Source organism: Strix aluco, chromosome W, assembly GCF_031877795.1.
Source record: "Strix aluco isolate bStrAlu1 chromosome W, bStrAlu1.hap1, whole genome shotgun sequence".
NCBI classification, from domain to species: Eukaryota; Metazoa; Chordata; class Aves; order Strigiformes; family Strigidae; genus Strix; species Strix aluco.
The window spans coordinates 29,195,650-29,212,356 of NC_133970.1; the positions used below are offsets into that span (position 1 = coordinate 29,195,650).

The 16,707-nt window shown below is 38.6% G+C and overlaps 1 protein-coding gene across 4 annotated transcripts in view; it reads right to left on the minus strand.

Annotated features, from left to right (window-relative positions):
* Positions 1-16,707, minus strand: part of LOC141917749 (proprotein convertase subtilisin/kexin type 5-like) — a 256,235-nt gene that overhangs the window by 44,470 nt on the left and 195,058 nt on the right. For all 4 annotated transcript variants that reach the window (XM_074811170.1, XM_074811169.1, XM_074811172.1 and 1 more), the window contains 3 exons: positions 7,779-7,896; positions 6,531-6,719; positions 640-776 (listed from right to left, as the gene is read on the minus strand). In XM_074811170.1, the coding sequence (XP_074667271.1) occupies positions 640-776; positions 6,531-6,719; positions 7,779-7,896 (444 nt within the window). The remainder of the gene's footprint in view (positions 1-639; positions 777-6,530; positions 6,720-7,778; positions 7,897-16,707) is intronic.

Genomic DNA, 16,707 nt, shown 5'->3' on the forward strand with positions numbered 1-16,707 from the left:
CATGAGAGTCACTGGAAAAATTAATACAGTAGAATAATTTTGGGCTGCTCTAATGTATGTTGAAGACGTGTCAGATAAATATATTCAACGTCCAGGAAAACAGATGTCTGTATATGGAAATATTATATCTTATTTCAAATGTGGCACATGCAGTTTCATGTAGTTTTGTGTCTTTTTCCTTGAAAACTCCAACTACTAAAGATTTTGTTTGTTTAAAGCACTGATTCTTGGTAACCTGCTAGATGGTACAGGAGTCTTCCTCTGCTTGAAGAATTCATGCTTGGTATGATCTAACTATACATGGCAAAACTATCTTTTTATATTTCTAGGCAACAACTTTGAATGCAAGAAAGAGGGGAGTTTACCCTGAGAAGGTGAACTTCTCCACAGAAACCAGAAATAAGTTCAGAATAAAAGAGAACCATGTCTTAAATGGAAAATATCAGCAACATAAAAATGAAGTCTGCTTTGATAACTGAAATTTAGAATAGTGCATAGGTCTTCACAGCTCTGCCAATCACATTAAAACCAATGAGATCTCACATGTATTTATCAAAGGTGTAAAAGAGTCAAAGCAGTGTTAGCAACTGCAAGTATTCTTCAGAATCCACTGATCCCAAATAAAGGTTAGAGTCATACCTGGAGTCTTGAAATTTCTCAGCTGAGATGGAGTGTCACAGATTTCCAAGATCCAGTCACCTGCTGCTTTTTCACTCCAGGAGTGAGTAGTCATAAACTCCCAGTTTTTAAATCCTTCCATGGAATGATCAAATAACCTAAAATAAATGATGACAGTATTTTAAATGCACCATTTTAGTGGAGCTAAGCCTCCAGGTGTGGCCTTACAGTGCTGAGAACAGGAATGATCAGAAGAATCATTAAGAAAAAAAAGTAGAAAGATACTGACTCTGAGGCTATCTGTATGTGTATGTATGTTGTACATACTTAACAGTTCAAGTATTTTTATGTTGCTCTGCTTATGCACTCTCAAATCAAAGAACCCGGATTTCCCTTTCAGTGGTGTTGAGTGAAAGGATGAAACAATCGAAATAGTTACCAAAAAGTTCAAGTGTACTTTTCCTTATTCAGAAAGAAATATATACAGAATAGGATCTTTTTAAGGATTATGGAGCCAGTCCAGATGGTTAATTGATTTTGGTATTTGTCATATTCATATCATGTCATACTTCATATCAAGGATACACTTAGCTTGTCATGGACTAGTAAATTATTAGTATATGGTCTGATGAATTGTTAGTTGACTATTACAGGTTTTTATAGATTAAAATAGTTTAACAAGATGCTTAGAATAATCTGATAATTTTTATGACCATGCTTATATACATCTTATATCCATGCTTATATACATATAAGCACGAGATCCTCTGTCATCACCTAAAGACATGTCAGGCTGCTGAGTTCCACATACTGCACTGGTCAGCCAGCTGTGTGGCTGATGCTAATAGTTATCTTCTTAAAAGCTGTGTGTGTTTTCCTACTGAATTTGCAGTAAATCTTCAGAAACCTCACTCTAAACAGGTAGAAATTCTAATGCAAGAGCATGAATGAACACAGTGCCACATATACAGACTTTTCCTATCCATCAGTCATGTAGGTCTGAAAAGGGATCTCTGATTAAGGTAAGGGCAGTAGGGAACACTGAGTGTTCATCACACAATTCAATTTATTCCACCTGAAACTCAATGTAATAAGTGTTGTTATACTAAGATTGAGCTGGGCCTAGTTTTTATAAGGCTAGGAAAAGACCCATTCATTCTTGCCATAGTAGCTGGGGCAAACCTATCTACAGGAAGCAAAATCCTAGGTGTTCTTCCTGTAGTCTGTTTTACACAGCTCCTCTCTTTCTTTTTGGTTCAGTACAAAACCCATAATCTGAGACATTTAGCTGGATCCTAAATTTGTCTTCATCCATTTGTCTTTATTCACACTTCTACTATTGAAAATTATTACAAACTTTTAATTATGGATGCTAATTTTCCACTAAAATTGAACTTAAAGTTCTGAATTTTAAAATCCAATACCTGCCTACCCTGCAGATCTCCCTGATTAATTCTTTACTAGTTTCAGTCCTCAAAGAAAGGCATGTGTCATTCTAGATCACAGATATATTGCATTTCATTCTTTGTCCATATTTATCTTTGAACATCTTCCATGATGAGTTAGATGGAGAATAGCATCCCTGGCATTCACTTACACTCTTGTATATAAACCCAGTTAGACTTTCCTGCTGAGCTGAAAAAATCAGCAGTAACTTTTTCCTCTTTGAGATAAAAAAAAATGTTTACTGTTTGGTTTCTTTTTAATATTGTGTCTCCAGTATCCCCAGAGCTTCTCACCATATCTATTGCTAATACTGACAGGATAGAACAAAAGAAGTATTCAAATCCTTCTTAGAGATATTGACATTGCAATTGCAGTTCAAAGAATGGATGATAGAAGGGTACTGGGTGTCTATTCAGAAAAATAAAAGACATAGACAATCGAGAAATTAAATGAAACATAGCAAGTTAGAGTTGGGAGAAAGTTTTCCAAGAACTGCTTCATCCTGTGGACATAGCATAAGCAAAGGATTACTGTTTACTCATCCTGGATTTAATAATGTCACCATAGGGTAATTTTCACAGCTACTTGAAACACTGAGACTTAGCACGAAAGTTGACCCTATCCTTTTCTTTTTACCCCTGAAATGTCATTTTTGTTATTGGAGTCTAATATATAAACTACAATAAAGATGTAAGGTGGACTGGTCCAAAAATTACAATGACCTCCTATAAAGAAAATGTTTCCTCTACTTCTGATCACCAAGAATTTTTATGAAGTGATCTTGCAAGTGAGATCAGATGAGAATACCTCAGTTTTGGTCTAAGAGTTTTCTGCAGAGAAGGGTATTATTAACATTTACTGATTATTGAAGATTTCATTATACAAAAAAAGATGGTATTGAAAATATTTCCTTTTATTGCTGATCAAAGGTATAATGTCAGTGCCATGTAAGCATAGGAACCTAGTGGCCTGGAAACTTGCCACCCCATGGTTAAAAAAAACTCAGTTATGCAGTTTGAATGGCAGCAGCTGATTTAAAGAACAAGATTTAAACAAGCTGTGACTTTGGTGGGAGACAAGCCAGCCCAAAGTTTGGGGCTTCTATCCTCTTTCTATTTAGCTGCTCCTCCATGGCCCAAAAAGTACTCAGAAACAGATGCTGCCAAATTCAGTGGCCAATTGTTTTAAAAAGGGGATACTGTTCCCCTTTGGACTTAACTAATCATTTGAACAATTAATCCTCATCCTCACACCAGTCAGCACTTTCCAAGCCTGTATTTTCTTCTGTTGCAGTATATACAATGTAATCATGTTTAGTACTTTCCAAACAACAAAGCATATGTTCCCTGTAATGCAGTTTTTAAAGAATACACGAGGCTCAAGGCAGTGACAGTGTAATCCACCAAATGGCTGCAAAGGAATCCACATCACCTACAATTAACAAGTTTTCTTACTGAAGTAATTTTAGGGGATGCCAACATTAAGAACAAAATATGCAGAAAAAGGCCAGGTATTGTCTGGAGAACCTACTGTCAAAACACCAGAAACTACACAATGACTCTTCTTTCCAGAATTGGTAGAAAAGCGCACATGTGTAAAATATACCTTTTGTACTTTAAGACATTTTACCAGCAAACTGTTTCAAATTAAACCCAGGTGAGTAATGGTAAAGCAATGAGGTTTTCCCTAGTTTCAGTAAAAACAGCTGATATTGCTGCTATTAATCATGTACATGTTCATTAAAAGCTCTTGTATGTCTGAGAAAAGCATCTGTCAGGTAGTAGCAATGTACAGCAGCCTCTGGAACCTTTGCCTATAGAAAAAATCCCAGATCATTTGCTGCCAAGGCATCCCTGCATGCTACTTACACTTGAATGACTTTATTCTGATGCCCTTGTGATTAATACTTTAAAACTCAAATGCCCCAAAACTAAAGAAATGTTCATGTTAGTGAATAACAATACTCCTACCCCAGTTTTCATAACACAATGCTAAAGCATACACACCCAACAACACACAGTATACTAACTGTAAGACAACTAAATTGTAAGAAACAGAAAATCCATATAAAACAAATCTTGAAATATCATTTTGAAAAGTGTTGTGTCCATACACATCACTTTACCCTAAGAAAGGGCTTTGTGAAGGCTCTAGTGTATTTCAGACCTAGATTTTGCAAAATACATTTATTGCTTAATATTAGTACCCCAGAGCTGTGAGTTGGTGTCAGTCAAATGTGACTGACAAGTCAGTATATCTCTGAAGCTTGCTTGGGTAAGGAATTTCTGGTGTGAACATATGAATATTTGCTTTTTCACAAATAATTTGTTTTTGCAAAAATGGCAAAACATTAAATGGCCTTTCAGGTTTCTTTGTTTTCACGCTAGCATTCTGATAGTATAGGATAAGAAGCAGCTGAACACCACCATATTTCAATACATGCACTTAATTTTTCTCTCTACCACAGGCACAGAAAACAATTACTTTTTAAGGAGCAGGGGTTACAAAGAGACTGATTGAATTAAACTTTGTACTTTTTCCATATACCAGCCATCACCAGAGGTGAACTGTGAATACTGGAATGTCTTTATTTCCCACTTGCTGTGAGTCAACTGCAAGACATGAAAGGCTAGAGCGAAGAGTTAGCTGTGTTAAGATCACTGGGTTTACACAAGCTTGTTTTGTTTGGATACCCAATTGGAGGTCTTTTAGAAGTTTTCATTTTGAAGCATGGAAGAACTGTGGCATAAAAACAGGACAGAAAGATAAAGGAGGATTCCTTCAAATAGAAAACAAAAGCCTGATTAGTAACTGTTCAGAGGGTAGAAGACTGCCCTCTGCACTGGTTAGCAAAGGGTAAATTCTTTGTTCAGCGTAGCAGGGAGATAGATGTGTGTGCATGTGTGTTTTGTCTGCAAGGCACTGACAACACCGGCAATGAAACACAGGAGATATCCTAAAGGGGCCAAAAACTCCATAACAACTTTCTTTCCATTTGATGTGCTTTTTTCAGCAAATCTGACTGGGGAAATGTAGATGATGAGACAGCCTGGAAAGCAAGCCACTCCCAATTCATTAAAAGCTTTGAGGATTAGGACTAGGGATATAAACTTTTGTGAAGACTTGAGTGGGAAGGCAGAAGAGTTCTCACAACATAGATGTGACGTGTGGCAGCTCTTGCTGTTTCTGAGACACATTGCATCAATGTCAACTTTTGTGTGGGACCCATGCTCTGTGTCCAGCAGAGCTGCAGTCATCTAAAGCTGCTAGTCACCAAGGCAAAAAAATTCCTTATTATACTGGAGTCCTGTCAGGAAGAATTTTCTAGCCAGCTAGAGAAGTATGGAAGCATTTATAATTGTAACTTATTTGCATTGTTGGAAATGGGATGGAGTTTGAGGAGGCCTCTGGGCTTTCACAGTGCTTTAATGATCTATGGTAGGCAGCAGTGCTCTTGATTGATGATTTAGCATTATGTATCTGGGAAGGATACTGATGGTTTCTTCAAAGAAAATTTCTCATACTAGACCAAGGAAATAGAAATACCACTGGGCAGCTTTTCAGTTTGTTGAGGACAAATGCTAATGATGTAGCTCACCTCTAGGGACTGAAATTGCACAAATGTTGGAAATGCTGCATTGGATAAAAATATACTTGTTTGAGTCCAATCTGGAAGAAAAGAAACTACTTGATGAAGTCTCACAGTTTCTCCAAGAACATACTGTAGAGGTGACAGGATGAAAAAAAGGATGGATCTTTCTTAGTGGCTAATGTTAGAGGGGGCTGACATCCAACAGCAAGTATCCATAGTAGATCTATGGGATGAAGGAAATTGCTGACTTTTTAAAAATTTTAATAAGCTGCTTATAGATGGACCCATTCATTTTAAAGTGCTAGTGCAACTTCTCAGCATTCTCCTACCGAGAGCCTTTCATGGCTTGAGCATACTACATACTACTACAAAAGGGGAAAAAAAGGATATGCAAATTGGTAACATCAGAAGTCATAATCATATTCTGAAAGTTTAAAGAAAATAGTAACAGAAGATTCTGTCTGATTTTTATTACTAGTAGACAAAGGCATAAGAAAGGAGGGGAATGAAAAATAAGTGTCAGTAGTATGTAGAAACATATTTCCATTCAGCTTCAGTTTCCTTCTTTAACCCTCAGCCTGTTATTTTCTTTGCACTTCCCATCCATCTAATAATTAGTGAGCCACAAAAGACTATCAAAATTGACTAATCTTAATTTTAAAGATTATAATCTTCAACAGCTTTACAGCCTATTCTTCTACTGATAAAGTAGTTTGTTCTTAATTTTCCCCATCTCTTTCAGAAAAAATGATCAAGAACTTGTATCTTTCAGCAAAACCTACTGTAATGACTTGACTACTCTTTGATGATGCTGCAATCTCAGTGCAGGCTCTGTGTGCTGACTGGGTTGCAAAGTTGTGTTGTCATACTATACCTGTTGGCCAAGAGCTGTGACCTAGTTCCAGAAGGAGATGTTAGGTAAATTGACAAGTCCCCACGTCGAGGGTGAGTAATAGTGATGCGTACAACCACGTGCTCCAAGTAGATCACATGGCGGTTGGAATTATCTGAACAGCCGGTGGCTTTGTAAATTGAACGGACAACACTGTCAGGCCGTATAGTTCTATAATATAAGCATATAAAAACAACATCAATGATTCTTGCTTGTCCCTGACAACTAAATTACTTTTTCTTAGTAGTGATTGTCAGTGTTGGACAATAATTTCTGATAAATCAGTAGTCTATAACCCTTGGTTTTAACACTTATTTCCTAGCTGAAACTATCACCATAATGTAATTACTTTACTGCAGTCACTGGCAATAACTGGGCTTTCTGTTAAAGGCTATACTGACATGTACACATGCTAAAAGAGGACGGTGATGACCTGTAATAGGAATAAACCTTTGGGACAGAGCATTTTTTGTGGATTAGTGGCCAGTTGGGATTGTCATGGGATGACAGCTGGTCATTAAGTAACAGGAAATGCCTGGCATAGCCATAGTCCTTGCTTATGTGATAGCAAGTATTACATATTAACTGTAGCAGTGGGCAAACAGTATTGGACTCAGATGGTTTAAATTGGCATGGCTTCCTTGCAGACTATTCCAGTTATGGACCTAGACTGTCAAGTATATCTATCAAATAAAAACTTCGGAAATGTGCATTAATGACTGATGCTCTCTCTGTATCCACAGAGTACAGAATACTACTCTTAAGCCTGGTTCTATACAGACCCTATCCTAGCAAGCAAAAAAAAGTTTAGTCTTAGCCTCTGAGACAGAGACTCTCCTGAGACTGTTTCAGAGTGATAAGATTTTAATGAAAATAATATTTGTCTGTTAGACACTGGACTATTGAGTTTGTACTCATCTTACAAAGATGACTGCAGTGCACTGAACTAGACATTCTTGTTCTTCAGAGCATCATCTATGCCAGTATCAATTAACATATCCAGCCTGACTTGTTTTATACCTTCAGGTTTTGGGACATGCTTTAAATTCCATTCCAAGAATTGCAGGGAACAAACTTTACAGGCAAATGATCTGACATATCTGAAGGTGAGAGATATTCTCAGTGTAGCTTTCAAAATCACCCATTAAACACAATACAAGGGAGGGGTATATTATACCCAACTTCTTTCCATAAGTTTATACCAGCAAGAGTTTTGGCAGCAGGTATTACTTGATTTGCCGATCCGTGTTCTCCACACACACATGCTGCTGAGGGACTGTTGTCCACTTCTCTGCTTCTATCACCATTGCTTCAGCATCCATCAGTCCAAATCCATAGAGGTGGCTCACTGCAAGGTACAAGCAGAATGCAAATATAGGATGAAACCCTGTAAAAAAAATTGGAACCTTGATAAAAACGTTCATCACAGAAAATTCCAGAGAATCATGTGCTAACAGCAACTGCTTTTTTTTCCTACTTCTTATTTTCTTTGGCTCAAAGCTCAAAAATCTCTTTGCCAGGAACATATCTAATTTGTTCACTGAATCTGTTCACTACTTTATTACAGAAGCAGCTAATGACCAGCATGAATAACATCACCTTACCATGAGGAGGGTGGACCAGAACTGCAGAATGCCAGGGAGTACAATTGCCTCAGATTACCCTTTGTTCAGATTCAGCCTGGTCCTTTTATATGACATAATGTTAAAAGGTGTAAAGAACCATAGAAGAGTAATTTCTGTCACTCAAATAGCAAATACACACACTGTATTGGGTTTGTGTGGTGGGGGTTTTGGTAGCAGGGGAAGGGGCTACAGTGGTGGCCCCTGTGAGAGGCTGCTAGAAGCTTCCCCAGCTCCAAAACTGGACCCACCTCTGGCCAAGGCCAAGCTAACTAGCAACGGTGGTTGTGCCTCTGTGATAACATATTTAAGACAGGGGACTTGAGAGGAGAAGGAGTTGTGAGGAGGAGTGGTGAGGGAAATACCTATGCAAACACCGAGGTCAGTGGAAGAAAGGAGGAGGGGGGGGTGGTGGTGTGCCAGAGCAGAGATTCCCCTGCAGCCCCTGGTGAGAGGGCAGGCTGTCCCCCTGCAGCCCATGGAGGTCCACGGTGGAGCAGATGCCCACCTGCAGCCCGTGGAGGACCCTACGCCAGAGCAGGTGGCTGCACCCAAAGAAGGCCAGGACTCTGAGGGAAGCCCGCGCTGGAGCAGTCTGGGAGGACTGCACCCTGTGGAAGGGACACATGCTGGAGCAGTTCATAAAGATCTGCAGCTCTGTGGGAAGGACTCGCATTGGAGGAAGTTCTTGGAGGACTGTCTCCCATGGGAGGGATCCCACGCTGGAGCAGGGAAGGAGTGCGAGGAGTCCTCCCCCTGAGGAGGAAGGAGCAGCAGAAACAAGGGGTGATGAACTGACCGCAACCCCCATCCCCTGCCCCCCTGTGCCTCTGGGGGGAAGGAGGTAGAGAAATTGGGAGCAAAGCTGAGCCCAAGAAGAAGGGAGGGGTGGAGGGCAGGTGTTTTTAAGATGTGGTTATACTTCTTACTAGCCTACTCTGATTTGATTGGTAAATTAGTAGTGGTGGTGTCTAAATAAAATTGATGGGTTTTTTTCCCAAATCAAATCTGTCTTTTGCCCATGACCATAATTGGTGAGTCATCCCTCCCTATCCTTATTTCGATCTCCAAACCTTTTGTTATATTTTCTCCTCCCCATCCCACTGGGGGGGGGGGGGGGGGGGGAGGAGTGAGCAAGCTGCTGCGTGGTGCTTTTGTTGCCCTCTGGGCTTAAATCATGACACACACACATGTAAATATTGAAGGCAACTGAGACACTGGACTTATGAAGGAACAGACTGTCTTTTATAACTTCTCTATGCTGTTTACTTTCCTGAGTGTAGCATGTAGATGTTCTCCTACTCTTATATGCAGCACATTCCCCACTAGCCAGCCAGCCAACTAGATCCAACATCTCCCTAAAGTTAGCTGCATGAGGAGGGTAAAAAAGTTATGATATTTGAAGTCCACGGCTTTAAAGTTAATCTGGTTTTCATGCAGAACATGTGTCTGAAAGGCTCCTTTCTCTACCTCCTTTGCACTTCTGCAGCTTGTCCTGGTTTAACCAGGATAGGGTTAAGTTTCCCCAGCAGTGGGGGGGAGCTCTAGCCGGGTTATTCAGATACCATGCGGACGTCACATCCTGGCAGGTCACATTTTCCTGGCGCGGAGCGAGGTGCACGCGTGGTTTTGTACATCGTGCTTCCCACTGCTGTATTTGGTAGCTATTTTGCTCTGTTCATTGCTATCACTATTACTGTTATTGTTATTGCTGTTGTTTGTTGTGTTGCTATTGCACTGTTGTATTAAACCTTTCCTTATTTCAGTCTTGGGGCTTTGTATTTCACTCCCTTTGTGGGGGAGGGGCAGCGGCCGCGTGGTCTCAGACCCCGGCAGGGGCTAAACCACCACACAGATGCAGGTCAGTGAACTTATTGCTGGAGAGAGCTGTAACGTGGCTGCTGACCTCTGATATTACCTACTGCATGCATCACACATAGAATAGAATCATAGAATCATTTAGGTTGGAAAAGACCTTTAAGATCATCGAGTCCAACCGTTAACCTAACACTGCCAAGTCTGTCACTAAACCATATCCCTAAGCACCACGTCTACACAGCTTTTAAATACCTCCAGGGATGGTGACTCAACCGCTTCCCTGGGCAGCCTGTTCCAGTGCTTGACAACCCTTTTGGTGAAGATATTTTTCCTAAAATCCAATCTAAACCTCCCCTGGCGCAACTTGAGGCCATTTTATCTCATTCTGTCACTTGTTACTTGGGAGAAGAGACTGACACCCACCTCACTACAACCTCCTTTCAGGTAGTTGTAGAGGGCGATGAGGTCTCCCCTGAGCCTCCTTTTCTCCAGACTAAACAACCCCAGTTCCCTCAGCCGCTCCTCATAGTACTTGGTCTCCAGACCCTTTGCCAGCATGCAGTGGTACTGAACGTTTATGCCTGGAAGATAGCATCCTGTTGATGCTCATTCCTGGATGGTCCAACCTTACCTCTACCTGCCTGCCATGATATGGAGAGACAACAACTGTCCTCTTGCAAGAAATTTAATGCATAGTAATTTAACTTAATGCCTGAATGCCTTTTACTCAAAGAAGCAGAAGGCTTTAAAGCGTCATCTTTCCTTAGATGCATGTGAAAGAAGGTTTGAACTTTCAAATGTAAAACTCCCAGACAAGATGAGGCATTTCCAACAGATTTGCTCCAGTCCCATGATCTTTAACTTCTTGATAATTTTGAGTACTTGATGTAACTGTCTCAAGCATTTCAGCAGCTCACAAAGGGTAAAAGATAACTGCTTTGAATTTCTGTTTAAAGATCAAGTTCAGTAAAAATGTCTAGTTTGTAAAGGGATTAGTAATAAACAGCCTTACAAAACAAACTCAAAGTTTCACTTACTAATTTTAAATCAGCTATGTGGTTTTGGTTGCTGTTCCAATCAAAACAGAAGCTTGCAAATGAATTTTGATAAATTAGAAAGAGCTGCTCACCATGTGGTTTTATTATGACAAATCTGTGCCCTTGGTAAGAATCCTGAGGGGTGGAGGTGAAAGAAAAAAGCTTCTGGAGGGTGGAGTTTAGATCACAAATAACACTGTATTAATAAATCAATTTATCTTGCTACTGCAGACAGTGTTACCAGAAAACCCTCAGAAAAACATAAATGTTATTTTAATACTTAATGTGACAAAGCATGGCATAAGTTGTTCCAATTGCACCTTGCAGAGGGTTTTATGAAAGCAACCTCCATTCATTGCAAAACTAGAATTCAGAGAACTCCATCCAAAAAAACCCCCAACCTTGTCAAACAAATAACAGTTCAAAGCATAAAAGTAATTGGTACTTAAGGATTCCATTTTCCAAATATGGCAATATCTAGTGCTGTCTGAAACTGCCAACTGAAGAGGGTTCTTTAAAGGAAATTCCTGTAAGGCATAACGACTGTGTAATGAAATTGTTCTCTTTCCATCTCCTTCACCTTCAGCCCCAAACTCAAGTGCACATAGCATGGAAACGTTTATTTGGAGAGAACTAAACACAACACCTCTGCCAAATAAGGCAGGTATTGTTTTCAGAAATGAAACAAAAGGACTACAATATATGAAGATAATGAAATTCAACCCTCCTTCAGATTTCTGAATTCTCTTTAATGTATTCTGTGAACAGATGGATAGGGAAAGAGACTTCCTATTTTTACATGTGGGTGAGGGCAGACAGAAGAAAGGCAAGGAAGGCTTAAATGGAGAAAAATGTTCATACTGTGAAGAGGGTCCTCGTGATGGAAAGCTCCCTGATCATAGACATCCTCTTGCAAAAATATCTTCTGATCAAAGCATATTTATCTGTGCAGTCACTCATCTATTCTTACACTGCATCCATTGCTCTGATATTTAAAATTTTAGTTAATAATCATTCTGTCTGCTTCTGAGGGGGTGTAGTGCTGTCCTGTAAGAAGATATTTACCTTTCAGAGATGGAAGGGGAATGTGAGGTTGGTATAACATAAATTGGTGGTTAAGGGACAGTCTTTTGCTCTCGTTGAGCTCAAGAGCTGCAAACTTTGATCTGGTGCTGAAGGTGTCCATGGGCAGAACTGTCCTTAAATCCTCCTTCCACTCATGCAGCAATGCAAATTGACCCATTCCTATTTCTGCAAAATCACATGCATACACAGCTTTACAGATGCAGTAAAACTTTCAGAGAAAAACTTGTCTCCTGGAACACAAAGTAAATATCAATTTTTTGCTAATCTCTTTACTCTTCCTATCATTAAAGAAAATAACATTTCTAGGGGCTAAAGTCCATTTATTTATACCTAGAGCGGTACCTCTGTTACCTCGGCATGAAATCAAGGCCTGCTCAGCTGCTGGATAGACTTCCCCAGCTTTTTCATAATCCCTTTGTTTTTGTCTCAAACTGCTACTGAAAATTCAATAGCTTCTTTATTTGTATACAAAGAGGATGTAAAGCCACAAATCTAAAGACAGAATATAAAATCCACATGACTAAGAGAAATATGAATTTCTGGTTTTGATAAATCATAACACAAAATCATGCAGACTCCAGGAAAACTGTGCTTAAACACTGAAAACACAGTATTTCCAGCACCTCAGTGCAGGCAACTTTGTTATGCTGCAGTTTCCGTTTCCTATCATCAAGATGTCTCAGCAATAGTTTAGATGCTAAGCTTCCCTTGATATTCTCCTCATTTGAAAAAAAGCACTGCAGGATATTTTCTCTCCACTATATTTTTTGGCCTTTAGCTTTCTATACCATAAAAGCAGCATTGGAAATGCAAATATTTCCTGGTATCTGTGATAATTGATAACATATATCAAATACTAAATCAGTAGGCAAGACAAACTGCAATACCCTTGGTTTTTCAAATCAGGAATATGCAGCTGTGCTAAACTAGACTCAGATATGTAAATTATTATGACTTGTCGATTTACACTACCTTAGGATCTTGCTACAGTCTCATCCAGAATGAGAAATACAAAATAAGAGTCTGAAATCCCCCTTATGCTTTGGTTCTCTTAAATATTGCTTAGCAAGATGGGAAGACATGGGACTACAAAATTTTTCTTTGTTTTTTTTTTGCATTTGTTTTCTGTTAGTCTATTTTGTAATTCAGTTGTGTGCCTGTGTGTGCATGTGTATTTGTCTAGAAAAAGAAAGATTTTTCTGGCAAGTTTTGAATGGTTATATAGTCATCTGTACCAAAGTACTTAAGTGAGTCTGAGCTTGTTTCCACAACCGTATTACTGCACACATTCACCAAGGAGAGATGAACATTTGCAAGTGTTTCTAGCACTGTAGTCAGAGCAATCAGGACCATTTTTTTACACCTGATTAGGAAATGTATATATGTAGTCATCTGATGCCAGGTACTGTGCTGGCAACTGTGTATTTGACAACAGAGACTCCAAAATATCTATGTTTTAACAGCAGTGAAAGCTTCCCCTTTCTACTCTTTTATTTACTTCCTTTTCCTTATCAAAAGGAATTCCAGTATTTCATAGGACCATAGTCAATATTTGTTTCAGTTTTAGTTGAAGGATTTCAAATATATTAAAATGAAAAATTCTTAAGACTCTCCAGTTACTCTCATTCTTTAACTACTTCAACCCAACCTACACCAATATTTATTTCACATTTGATAGTTTATTTGCAAATATAGAACTCATTGTATATTACTTTGTTTCTGTCATTTGCTTAGCATATCAAAATACTTCTAATTACAAATAGAAAAGCCAGTTGTTTGAAGAAAATTAAGGGATAAAAAAAAGGAGAAATGCTACAATAACATACTGCTTAAACTATTTTCATTTTGTTTTGCCATGTCTTAACTGAGAGAACATTGATCTTCAATGAGAATTCATCTTGTTTCAGCCATATCCTTAACCACAAATTACACTGTTTTGTGCCAACCTATGACCAGTAATCTGTAACAGGATGTGATTTCTGAAATGCATAACCGCTTTACAAGCCAATAACACAACTGTGCAAGAACATTCATTTTTGCTCTTGGTTGTAAAAGCAACTCCCTCATGCTTTTAAAATTAAGTACAATATTTACATTTTCATATTTTATACAGAACCAAACCTCAAATTTTTCAATTTTTCAACAACAAACCCAGTCCTTCCTTCCAACACAATTCCCATCAATCCAGGTTATTAAAAATTATTAAAAATTGATCCAGGCTATTAAAATTATTTCATTAATCTTACCATCACACTAGAGAAGGATTTATAGGACAGAAAGTGGTGCAATAAATTTGTTATAAAAGTGGCTGTTGCAAAGGTGCACAATGAGAAATCGAGGGGTTTCTATAACTAGAGAAGTACAGAATACTTAAAAATCGCCTTTATTAAGCTTCCAGTTGTGTTTATGTCAATTACTGATTCTTGTATCAGTAAAAATAATTTCTCTAGTAATATACTAACCGTGGTTTTACCTGACAATATAGTTGACAACAAAAATCAACTGTCTGTATTTTATAGTTTTCTGTCTGACTGAAAGCTCTTATTCATTGATAGAATAAAATATAGATCTTCCAGGATCACTGGTGGGACAGCTAGTAGAAGCTAAACTTCCAGCAGCCAGTGTAGCTTTGTGAATAGTTTCTGTATGCAGTTCTGACACTGTATCACCTTCTTTGAACCTTTGCATTCACTTAACCCCTAAAAACCATCATCTTAAGACATAAATTAAATTCAAGATCACTGTTGCATTCACACCCTGGCAGTATCTTTCTATTTCAGGTATTTAAAATGTGAGGTAGACATTGTTTGACTAAAAGGACTAAAAGCAAAAGACAGTTTTGGGTCATCAGAGTCAGACTCCACTAACAGTGACAGCAAGTACCACCCAAATACCTTCCTCTCTCACAAGTGTTAGCAGCCTCAAGGCACAGGTCAGTGGGATTCAGCCACCCCACGGTCAGTGGTCAGCACTGAGAAGCTGTGTGTATCCAGTATGGCCATGCAGCAAGACCTGAATCAGTATCTGATTTACTTTTCAGAGCTGGTTTAGGTATGAGTAAACCATAGTAGTCTTCAGAGCATACAGTATTCTGTTGTGCCCTGCATATGGGGATATTTTCTTCAGTGTCACAGAAAGTACCAGTGCACATCAACAGAGTGACCAGGAAGACTGTTTTACCTCTGCTTCTGAAGGAGCAGGGTTGCTATAAACAGAAAACCTGACTACTACTAGCTGATGACTGCTAAGACAGACAAGCTGCTGCTTCTCTTGGGTTTCTGCAGCAAGATTTAGCTGTAAATCCTAAAGCCTCTACTACAGATATAACAATTTTATAACAAAATCATTTATTTTTATTTCTTAAAATGAGACAACTTATGTGAATGGAATAAATCTAAGGATTATGTGCATTTAAAAGGGGAAACAAAGTTTGCTGAAATAAAGCTGACTAAGGCTCATCTACAATAACGGAAGCTGTAATTTTGAAACTCCATGATAGTCATTTAATGTTGCATTTTCCCAAAAAGCACAAAGGTCCATTGCAAAAAATGACATTTTGCAAATTTTCTCTAATCAAAACAAGCCATTTTGTGACTGCATTGAGGAATACTTTAAAAAAAAAGAGAAACATTTCCTTTATTAGGGGCAAGTTTACCCTTGGAGGTACATTTAGGATTCCCTAATGATTTAAAAGCAGCCAAATGTACTTGTCATTTCATCCCATCAAATAATAAAAACACCTTTTGGTGAGAGCCTATATGCTAGGCTTCATCTCAGAACAATGATAACAGATGAGTTAAAGGAACTCTAAGTGGAAATGCTGACAGATTGTTAGAAGGAGACACAAAGATACCATTTCTGTGCTGTCAGATGTGTCAGACACATGGTGCAGAGCTGCTGTCTTGCACAATGGCTGTGTTTGTTCAGAAGCACTGGTGCTCCAGAGGAATATTTACACTTGAATTCCTGACTGAGTATATGGCTGCAGCAGGATTTTGGCAGAGAAAGATTATATATAAATGTGCATACAGATGTAACAAAGTGTTTTGCAAAGTATTTAATAATTTGCAATTTTTTAGAATTGAAATTATACCAACCTCATCCCAAAGCACAGAAAATATTAATTAAGTAAATAGACTTCACACTATCCCGGTAGTTCTATACAGTAGATACAGATCAGTAACCTGAGGCAAAGGGAAGTTAAACAATCAGCCAAGTTTACACAGATAGTTGGACCAATAACACTGTTAATAGACCTTGTGGATTAATTTCTCCATCCACTGAGTTAATAGCAACACTCCCACTGATTTGCATGAGCTGATTTTTCCAGAAGGAAATAGTGATACAGTTATACATAACTTCAGGCATCTAACTGATCTGAATTGTTCTATGGAGGCACTTATCTTTCCCGTTTATTAAACAGGGAGCATAGGCTCCTTGATGCTCTAGATCCTACTAATGTTGGATTATTAAAAGAAATGTTGAAAGGTGTAGAACCAAATGATTAGGTGTTTAGGATAATGGTAGAAACAAATGATTAACCTCGAAACAATCTGCTATTGTATACACATGTCAAAAAGCAGGAGCCTACGTAGG